Below are 11423 nucleotides of genomic sequence, written 5' to 3'. Positions count from 1 at the left end.
CAAAACCATGCCACCGTTCCTGTTTCCACTGCACATTCAGACTGCCAGCTTCCTTCATGTTCACCTTGCTTCTCCCATTCAAATGGATGGACTCATAACCACTGCTACATTATGAAGTGAAGTCTTGTATTTAGCACGTTTAGTGCAGTACACCACATATCACTTAAAGACCTTGAATCTATTCACTGTTTACCCTTTGACATCTCTCTCTAATTTGGAAAATTATATCTTGTATTTCTGAGAGTAAATTGCACTGTTACAAAAATGCAACTCGGAATTTGTAAGCCATTACATTTTTGATTCAGGATTTTTTGTTTGTTTTTATATCCTGTGCTGTCTGGCAGGTTTTGCAATCAGATTTGGATTAACTCACATTCCAGAATTAAGGAAACTGACTCACACTTCTAAACTGTGACAGGACTAAACCATCGTTGTTATGGTCTTGGGTCTTCAACTCAGTGTTTTGAGTTGAGATCTCTCATTTTTAGTTATGAATATTCTTAGTTTTATATTCTTGTTTTTATTTTTTTGTGAGAATTTATGTTTGAAGTCTTATAGTTTAAAGTCTGTTTTCTGTGTCTTCCTTGTCTATTTCCCCAGTCATGTCTGTTTATTCTCACTTTGTCAAGTCTGTATGTCTGAGTCTCACTGTTAGTTTCCAGTGTTTTACTTTGATAATGTCTTATCCTGTGTGTGTTATGTTGACTTTTGCTTCCTCTGTTGTTTTCTCCCCAACAAACACAACAATGTCGATGAAACGTTGCATTGGTTTCATTCTATAATACTGCACTTATTTACTGCACTCAAAGTTTGAACTTTGAGAGTGTTTAAACAAGAGGAAAAAGTGTGAAAACATTCATGCCTGTCTGAGAAAAGTGTATAAAGTATGTAGTGAAGGGTTTTACAGCCTTAAAACATCTATAATAATTGTAAAAATTAAAGTTGGCTACTTCACGGATTTCACTTATCACTGGTTATTTTTAGAACATAACTCCAGCGATAAACGAGGGACCACTGTATTTAAATCCGTGGTTTCCCTCTGTTCATCATTATGTCGTTGTCGCATCCTTTTATGTTGTGTGCGTTGGGTCTGTCAGTCAGTGTTAGTTCTTCCAGTCAGTGTGCTCCTGTTAAGTCTGTCTTATGTTTCTGTTAAGCTTGCCGGTGCTATCTAGTAAAGCTAGATAGCACCGTCTCTGAACTTAAGGAACTGAAGTCTCTGAACTTAAGGAACGGCTCTCAAATGTATGGGAATGGGAATCAGCACCTCCAAATCTGAGGCCATGGTCCTCAGCCGGAAAAGGTTCAGGGACAAGCTCCTGTCCCAAGTCGGAAAGTTTAAGTATTTCGAGGTCTTGTTCACAAGTGACGGGAGAAAGGAGTGGAAGATTAACAGACGGAGTGGTGCTGCGGCTGCAGTGATGCGGACACTGTACAGCTCTCTCTTCTCTGGTGAAGAGAGAGTTGTGTGTAAAAGCAAAGCTCTCAATTTGCTGGGTGATCTACCACTAGCTGTGGGTAGTGACTGAAAGAACGAGATCTCAAATACAAGCGGCAGAAATGAGATTCCTCTGAAGGATGGCCTCTCCCTTAGAGATAGGGTGAGAAGTTCAGCCATCTGGGAGGGTCTCAGAGTAGAACCGCTGTTCCTCCACATCGAAAGGAGCCAGTTGAGGTGGTTCAGGCATCTGACAAGGATGCCTCCTGGGTGAGGTACTCTGGGGATGTCCCACCGGGAGAAGGCCCAAGGGCAGACCTAGGACATGCTGGAGAGATTATATCTCTCAGCTGGCCAGGGAACACCTTGGTATTAATATTCATATTCTTCTATGACAAAAAAAATACAAGTGTTCATTTAAGTAAATAAACAGAGTAGTAAGTTGGGTTTTTTAAATTGTTTTCTTTATTTTGATTTGCCGCTAATGACATTTTTTTATTTGTAGTTTTTGTAGTGCTCTCTACTATGTGAACCCCTCACCTGAATTTTTTCATGTTTTTTTAGTTCATGCCAATTACATTCAATGCAAGTAAATTCTACACTATGAACCCCAACAATTAAATGATCCCCTATGAGAGCAAGCACTAAGCAACGGTGGAAAGGAAAAATGTCCTTTTAACAGGAAGAAACCTTTGACAGAACCAGATTCAAGGGCAGCCATCTGTCATGACTGGTTGGGGGGTGAAAGGCAAAAGAAAAGAAAAATGAGAGCACAATTTAGCTATATGTTGCTCACATTGCCTAAAATGAATAACATGTGGTTTTCTGGACTGTGAAAGAAATGCCTCAAGTTTTCTGTGACATGACTGAAGACTTTTGTTAAATGAACACCGTCGTTTATAAAAACTGAGTTGTTGAAAAACCTTGAGCACGGTTGCTCAATAATCCATGCTTGAGGATTGCTGGCATTCATAATCTTCCTGTCTGGGCTAACAAGTACTCATCGTAAAACATTTGAAAAATTCACCTTGAACGTCAAAGCTCTTGGCCTTTCAATGAAAATTTTGTTGTTGTTGTTGTAGAAAAAAGAGTGGGATCCATTACTCTGTAACTCTTTACTTACAAACTGCTAATTGAAAGACTGTTTGCAGTATAATGTGTCACATATAACCCTCCTGAATGATATCAAGCAAGTTTGAAGTAGAAACAGTATTTCAGTCACAATTAATAAGCTAAAAAAATCAGTTTTACTATTCCTTTAAAACAATTTCAGTAATAATAAGGAACTTTTTGCAGTATAATGTGTCACATATATACAGTGGGATGCAAAAGTTTGGGCAACCTTGTTAATAGTTATTATTTTCCTGTACAAATCGTTGATTGTTACAATAAAAAATGTCAGTTAAATATATCATATAGGACAGTGGTCCCCAACCTTTTTTGCGCCACGGACCGGTTTATGCCCGACAATATTTTCACGGACCGGCCTTTAAGGTGTCACGGAAAAATACAACAAAATAAAACTATTACCGGTACTGAAAAAAAAGAAGAGTTATTCATAACACACGTGAAAAGACCCAGGAAAACCGAGTTAACGATAAAAACGATAACAAAATAACGCTGAAAACTGATAAAAACCCTAAAAAACCATACATTTCACACCTGAGCCTCAACTCTCGCGGCCCAGTACCAAACGACTCACGGACCGGTACCGGTCCGAGGCCTGGGGGTTGGGGACCGCTGATATAGGAGACACACACAGTGATATTTGAGAAGTGAAATTAAGTTTATTGAATTTACAGAAAGTGTGCAATAATTGTTTAAACAAAATCAGACAGGTGCATAAATTTGGGCACCACAAAAAAAGAAATGAAATCAATGTTTAGTAGATCCGCCTTTTGCAGAAATTACAGCCTCTAAACGCTTCCTGTAGGTTCCAATGAGAGTCTGGATTGTGGTTGAAGGTATTTTGGACCATTCCTCTTTACAAAATATGTTCATTCAGGTTTGATGGCTTCCGAGCTCTCTTTAACTCACACCACAGATTTTCAATAATATTCAGGTCTGGGGACTGAGAGGGCCACTCCAGAACGTTGTACTTGTTCTTCTGCATGAATGCCTTAGTGGATTTTGAGCAGTGTTTCGGGTCGTTGTATTGTTGAAAGATCCAGCCCTGGCACTGCTTCAGCTTTGTCACTGATTCCTGGACATTGGTCTCCAGAATCTGCTGATACTGAGTGGAATCCATGTGTCCCTCAACTTTGACAAGACTCACAGTCCCTGCACTGGCCACACAGCCCCACATCATGGTGGAACCACCACCATATTTCACTGTAGGTAGCAGGTGTTTTTCTTGTAATGCTGTGTTCTTTTTCCTCCATGCATAACACCCCTTGTTATGCCCAAATAACACGATTTTAGTTTCATCAGTCCACAGCACCTTATTCCAGAATGAAGCTGGCTTGTCAAAATGTGCTTTAGCATACCTCAAGTGGCTCTGTTTGTGCTGTGGGCGGAGAAAAGGCTTCCTCTGCATCACTCTCGCATACAGCATCTCCTTGTGCGCCGAATGGTTGAATGAGGCACAGTGACTCCATCTGCTGCAAGATGATGTTGTAGGTCTTTGGTGCTGGTCTATGGGTTGACTCTGACTGTTCTCACCATTTGTCGCTTCTGTCTATCCGAGATTTTTCTTGGTCTGCCCTTTTGAGCCTTAACTTAAACTGTGCCTGTGGTCTTCCATTTTCTCAATATGTTCCTAATTGTGGAAACAGACAGCTTAAATCTCTGAGACAGCTTTCTGTATTCTTCCCCTAAACCATGATGGTGAACAATCTTTGTCTTCAGGTCATTTGAGAGTTGTTTTGAGACCCCCATGTTGCAACTCTTCAGAGAAAATTAAAAGAGGAGGGAAACTTACAATTGACCCCCTTAAATACTCTTTCTCATTATTGGATTCACCTGTGTATGTAGGTCAGGGGTCTCTGAGCTTACCAAACCAATTGTTTAAAATCTGAAGTTACTTGAGTCAGTGAGAGACAGAAGGTCGTTGAACAGACTGTAAATTTTAAGACTAAAGTCAAAATCTGGACATTAAAGCTGTTGTTTCAAGTCAAACAACTGCCACAGATAATACCCCCTCCAGTCTCTAGTAATACAACATACATTCTGTTTTCTTTGTGAGATTGTAATGATCAGTATAGTTGCATTTGCAAGCTATTTAATTTCACACAAATCCATGTCACTAGCACAGGTTTTTGTGCTTTTTCCTTTTAGTTAGATGTAGCTTACTGCACTATTGTCATATACTTGTTACCACACTGTGTTTATGTGCTAAACGTGAAATAACTTCTGGATTTCTAAAACTGATTCTGAAGTACAGTTTCACTAACTCATCTACACAAGGCATTTTGAAAAGGATGTATCAGCTGTGACAGCTGTTTGACTTCAGTCTCCACATTTTGACTTTATTCAGAAAGCTGTACTTTGGCTTTTCTCAAATCATCTTATCCTCTTTATCCTCAAAATACTATTTTGAATTTAATGTCTAAAATTTGATTTTAGTCTCAAAATTACACATTAAGATAATATGTTTATCCTAACATGTCATTAATACTTAGAGGTGGGAAAGATGGGAAGCTCAGATGTTTTGAAACTGTGTCGGGCTTCTGAAGCTCAGATGTTTCGAAGCAGGTTCTAAACACCCAGGTCACATGACCACGACTAAATGAGGTTAGTGTACATCACCATCATCATCATCATCAAAAGCCAGTGAAGCTGCTTCAGGACAGGGGTGATGTGGTGAATAGAGGGAATCTTAGTGATAATATGGGCAGCCGATACCAAAAAGAAGGTAATTACAGTAACAAGGCTATGAACTACTAGTACGATTTTCCGTCGTATTGAGACTGCAACAAAACGCTGCTTAAATTTAGAGTATTGAGACTTGCCATTGTGAAATGCACATCTTAAATGGTTCGTTGTAAGGCTCTTATTTTGAATGAATTTTTCGGACACTCCACACCAATTGGTGGCGGTAATGCACCATTTTGATGTTTGCTAACCTTGTGAAGAAGAAGAATTTTCCGGAAGTGTCGTCTGAACTCACTGTGAAGGTATTTGGTTACACTCTTTAGACTGCTCCGTGTTGTTTTCTGTTTAAAACTTCGGATTCTTCAGAAAAAAGAAACAGATAAGCAATCTGTAATCTTGGTAATTTAATCAACGGATATACCGAAAGCATTTACTGCCGTTTTCCCTAAAAGGGAGGTAAGTACACGGTTGAAGAACTAGTGTGCTGCGTCATTATGAGTTAGCGCCTTAGTGTTTTAGCAAGGCTAGCCGCAGCTAAGAAGCATGTGAGCGGACGATAAAAGAGGACGTTTTATGCTTCAACTTGCAAATTAATTAGACTGTATGTCTTGGATATATTTTACTCTCTCTTTCAATGTATCAGAACATTAATGATTAAATCAAAGCTAACCGTATTTTACGAATATTTGCTTGGCGGTAAGGCGAACATGGTTTTAGGACAACCAGGGCTCTGTCAGCAAGCTCACTATAGAACTATAGTGAGCTTGCTGACAGCCCTTAATATTTGTGATGATGTTATTTGGTATCTTAATCTGCGAATGTTGCGATAATGCGAGAATGTATCTTTATATTGAACAAACGACTTTCTGTGGTGTGTTGTCGAGCACCTACTGTAAAAAGTACCTATTGTAGGTGAAGCTAATGCTGAACCTTAGCTTAGCAAGAGGCTAGGTAAAGCTAGGCCTTAGCTTAGCAAGAGGCCAGGTAAAGCTAGGCCATAGCTTAGCAAGAGGCCAGGTAAAGCTAAGCTTTAGCTTAGCAAGAGGCCATTATACGTTCATAGTACGTTTAAGCAATAGATATCTCAGCGCGCCTGTAAGGAGAACGCCAGTACCTATCACGAAGTGGTTTATATGTGATTTAAGAGGAGTGAATTATTTTTCAAGCCCAAACGGGAAAATACTCTATACGTCTTTCATATTAGTTTAGTAGAAAATAAACACTATGCCGACAATTTCATAAATGTTTAGGTTATTCTGTACAATTGTAAATTAGTTATTGTTCATTGGCCTGTGTTTACTGTATTACCTTTGTTTGGTAATCAAATCTACGGCAACATAATTGTATGTTTCTGTCTTTACATGTTCAGGTCTTTGTGGACAGGTTCCTTGCAGTCCAGCTGACAAACCACAATGATCACTAGAAGAAGAAGTCGCACTGTCACAAACACAGAAGTGCAGTCTCCAGAGGTTGAGGCGGTAGATGTGGAAAGTATGAAAGATCTTCTGATTCCATGTGACGGATTCCGAGTTAAAGATGTGGATGCTGCTGGAGTAGAGCTTGATGACCTGTTTGAAGACTTAAAATGGACACTAGACAGAGATGCTTCATCCTCGCTCTACAATATTGATTTGGCTGATCTCTGTGTGTACAACACCAAAGATGGAGACTCCGGGCTTGAAGCTTCAACTGCCTCATCTCCTGAGAGATATTCTTCTGACTCCCAGAACAGCAGGCAAAAACAGTCAAGTCACGTGACTAACAAAAATGCAATCGCTGCCAGATTAAATCGTCTCAAGAAGAAGGAATATGTCAATAGCTTGGAGCAGAAGATCGGCATGCTTTCAACGGAAAATAGCACGCTCAAAATAGAAAATTCTCAGCTGACCAAGAGAGTGGAAGACTTGGAAGATGAAACCAGGTACTTGAGGGCTGTGCTGGCAAATGAGAGCATGTTAGCCCAGCTCTTGTCCAGGCTGAGCGGTGTGAATGGGATGAAATTATCTTCCTCACTTTTCCAGGGGCCCAACTCAAACGAGCACGACTACGCCCTGCCCAGGAAACGGGCCAGAGTGGAGGAAAAAGAAACATCTGGTGGCGTGTGTCTTCATGTGGACAAGAATCATGTCTCAGTGGAGTTCTGCACCAAGTGTGCAGAGAGTGCAAGCACGGTGCTCAAAATGTAGGGTCAAGTACTTCTCTCTGTTTTCAGATATTGAGACTGAGCTTGATGGGGCTCAGTGTGCTGAACTTGAGGCTGGATGAACGCTTTGAATTGATTAATTGCCTAAGAACTGTGCATGTGTTTTTGTGTGATGATGGAATGACTTCATGTTACTGCTAAACCTTGTTGACAGTTTCTTCTAGGTAATTGGTTGATCCACCATGCGGGATGAGTGGCTTTCAGAACGCCTTTGTCTGCTTGACTCCATGGTAAGGATCAGACAAGAACAGACATTTTCTGTTTTGTTTTATTTCACAGGGTATAGCATTCAGCCGCGACGCCAGTGTTTTTGTTTCTATAACTTTATTTTCCTGCTAGTTTTTGAGCACATGTCTTTTCCATATGGATTGTTGTTATAGGAAATAACTTGATTAAAGTTAATTAGGTTTTACTCTTAATTGTCTCTTATCTTTAATCTTAAGATGTTAAGATAAAGGTGCGGGTCCACAAAGAGTGATCTTATATCATCTCAAATTGGAAAAGCAATAATCTGTCGGAAGACAATTTTTTGTATGTTCAGTTTTTGTAGAACTAATCTCTTTGTGAACCCGCATCCCTGTACAAAAGAATACTTTCATTTAGCGCCACCTATTTTTCTTTATGCTAAAGTGGATTCTGCTGGTGGAAGGGGAAGAGGCTGGACAAGCGGCTGCCATCGTGGCCTGGTATTTTTTTAAAGGTAGTATCGGTATCAAATGGTATTTGTGATCCTATTTCATCACTACTCCACAACATCTGTAGCTGCTGATCCTGTCAGCATAGCTCCCGCAGCATTTTTAAGGGCTGACAATAGCTTCTCGTTTAGGCAAACACAAGTTTAACAGTCTAAGAATTATAACTTGTATATATTGTTGGAATGTATATTTAACATACTCAGAAAAATCTGCTGTAAGTGAAAAAAATGTGTAAATGTGTACATAACTCTGAACACATACTGTTTTAGGTAAATGGCCTTTGAGAAATGTTGGACAAATAAATCTTATTTACAGTACTTTTGACTTAAAAGCATCTGCTTGTTTTGTTTTGTTTTTGAGTCTTGTTTAGTACTATTGATATTAATGTGTCTCTTTTTCTCTCTCTAAACAGCAAGCTCTCTGCCGATAAACTGAACATTTGGGTCAAGTCTGGTAAAGGTTGTCAAAACAAATGACCAAGACGTCTTTGAAGGTTCTCAGTCATCCAGGTCATCGTAGTCAAAGGAGCTTGCAAAGAAAAGCGTCTGGACTTCTTTAAGTTCTCTGGCTGATTGGGACCCACACCCAGTTCCACACCTTGGCTCAGGCGATTAGAGGATCATCAGGGGGTCCTTTTGTCCCTCTGTGGGGGGACACTCCCACCAGGTTTATATCTGGGACTCTCCACCATTTGACCTTAGAACTGAAGAAGCCTCTCGGATGAGAGGTGAAACGTCTTCAAGTAACTTAAAGAAGTCCAGACGCTTTTCTTTGCAAGCTCCTTTGACTAAAATGACCAAGACCTCATTTGATGGAAGCACAAAGCATGAGGGCCCACAGGGGTTATCTTGCCCATGTTTTAGCCCATTTACTTCAGATTACACAGCCACATCCTACACCTAAAATTAGTGGCGTTTTTATAGGTCTCGGTCAGTCCACTTAAACTGTACCAAGCCAGTCCCTGGTGATCTTTTCACTCCTACACGTCAGGGTATATTTACACTGCTGGGATTGCCAGCCCTGTGACTGTCAAACACCATTTTCAGTAGTTGTGTAGTTACTTTGGAACAGGAAACCTTACTTTGAGCTTAACTCATTAGTTCAATTCAAATGTTCAGGTTTCACAAGTTGCTCTATCCTTGAGTTTGCTTCACATGAAAAGCTGTCCATGTGAAAACTAGTGGAAAGCTTTTATTTTCAAGTGAAAATGGATGTAATGAGTCAGATCTCTACACAGTAAAAGTGTGGTCTGTAGACAGCAGGTGGATTTAAGTGAATTGCTTTAATTTCTATCACTAATATTGTATACATTGTAATATAGTTTATTTGAAAACTACCTTTGATCCACTGAGATCTTTCTTTTTTTTTCCAGTGTGCGTATGCAGACTGGAATGATTGATCAGCCAGGCATTAAATTGTGATGCATGTGAAAGTGGAGTCTATTAGGTGAGCTTAGCATGGAAACCAAATAAGTACATAGCTTCTCTGACTGTCTAAAGTTTATTTATGTTTTTCTTCTTGTGATGGTTAGCTACAGGCTGTTGGACTCTGATTTGAAAGTGTTGTATAACACTGCAGAAAACCAAAACCATCAACAGTGGGAAACTCATTCACTCACAAGTCAGACTGTAAGATCTGTAGCTTAATGATCATCTGTGTCAATCCTTATCAGTCTGCATGTGAGCTGTATACTTAAAAAAAATCCCCCCACTTGTAGTACAAATGGCAGTGTTTTTTTTAAATGTATGAATTCACATACCTCCATGTATGCCCAAAGAAGTCATCCCCTGCTGGCAATGAGGAATAATGCATATTTAAGGTACTTGAAGCATTGCATGTGACATATGTGGACATTGTTGACTATTTGTTGTACAACTGTGTAAGAAATGAGCAGTTTCAGCTCCAGTCAATTTAAATCAGGGGTGTCCAACATAAGGCCCGGAGGTCAGACTTGATCCAGGAAAGATGCCAACCTACTAGATGTCTTTGGAAAATGTGGAGGGCATAGATTTTGGACTTTATTTACTTTACAGCACAGACAGCTTTGGCAGCTGTCTGTGCTGCTAATAAAAACACTGTCACAGACATTCATACTACGAAGTAATAGACAATTTTAAGGATCGAGAAGTTTCCTAATTACAGGGCAGTCTGGGTAATTTTAAAAAAACAAACAAAAAACTGTTGTTTTATGTTTACTTCTTTGTTCCCCCTGTCCAAATCGCGGAAAAACACTATGTTTCTAAAACCATTTTGCACAGCTCCATTTTTTGAAAAATGTATCAATAGCAATGTTGAATATTATCACACAGAAAAAAAACAACTACACGTAAAATAATTCCATTGTGACGCCTCTGTCTTTCTAAATGGAGGGACAGTAACTGCGTGTGTATATGTAAGCGTGTAAAAACTGCAGATAGGAAGATTATCCATCCGCCATTTGTAGAAATTCATCTCATGTAAACATGGCGCACAGCGTGACGTAAAAAAAGGCACATACCTTTGACGTTGCTTGACGAACTCCTTGTCCACAGGTAAACACAAAAACTGAGTTTTCGAAAATCTCCAAATCTGACAGGAGTTCTCCTTTTTTGGCAATTTGAAACGGCGTTTACGTGTGGACGAAAGGTCCAAACGCATAGAAAAAGCTGCGTTTTCAAAAATACCCGTGTGGATGTAACGTAAAACAGTAGTTTATTGCTACCTATAATTTATTGCAGCTTACTTTTATTTGTTTAATTGGTTTACTAAATGTTTGAAGTGTGAAATAAACTAGGGAATTTAGGTGGTGGGGGGCGCGAAGATTTTCTTGTAAAACAAAGGGGGACCTAGCAAAAAAAGTTTCAGAACCACTGTTTCAGTGAATGCCATATTTTAATTCATTTTTGTGTTTACTATATTTTTGTGAAAGCACTGTTTTGACATCGACCTATTTGGTCAATGTTGCATGTTATACAGTACGTGTTTCAAGTTTCACATAAACTGGTTCACTTTCAGCACTTTTAATGGAACCACCAGGCATAGAAGTGGTTCGCTTTGCACCAGGTCCAAGTACAGAGCTTTCCATCAGTTTCAACCCCAATTCTGAAGAAGCTGACAAAGTGCAGTGACATGCATCTCTCATAAACCTACAGTTTAATCACAATGTATCACAGGTAACATCAAATGTTTAAGCTGAGGAAATGTACTATTTTGAGAGAAAATTACTTATTTGAAATTTTGGCAGCAGCACGTGATCAGAAAGTTGAGGCCAGCCCATGTTTACTACAATGTTGCA

The 11423-nt window shown here is 39.5% G+C and overlaps 1 protein-coding gene across 1 annotated transcript; it reads left to right on the top strand.

The window, feature by feature from the left end:
- Positions 1-5520: 5520 nt before the first annotated feature.
- Positions 5521-8466, top strand: crebzf (CREB/ATF bZIP transcription factor). Its single transcript, XM_006808646.3, has 3 exons — positions 5521-5707; positions 6621-7684; positions 8085-8466. The coding sequence occupies exon 2, from the start codon at positions 6664-6666 to the stop codon at positions 7435-7437; it is 774 nt and encodes a 257-aa protein (XP_006808709.2). The 5' UTR covers positions 5521-5707; positions 6621-6663; the 3' UTR covers positions 7438-7684; positions 8085-8466.
- The last annotated feature ends 2957 nt before the right edge of the window (positions 8467-11423 follow it).

This window comes from Neolamprologus brichardi, chromosome 20, assembly GCF_056152115.1.
Source record: "Neolamprologus brichardi isolate AB-2024 chromosome 20, ASM5615211v1, whole genome shotgun sequence".
In the NCBI taxonomy this organism is placed as follows: Eukaryota; Metazoa; Chordata; class Actinopteri; order Cichliformes; family Cichlidae; genus Neolamprologus; species Neolamprologus brichardi.
The sequence above is the reverse complement of the archived record's forward strand: the minus strand, read 5'-3'. Positions and strand labels throughout refer to the sequence as shown.

What these genes read in the sequence shown, in the direction of transcription:
- crebzf (XM_006808646.3), top strand. Translation starts at nt 6,664, where the DNA reads ATGATCACTAGAAGAAGAAGTCGCACTGTCACAAACACAGAAGTGCAG.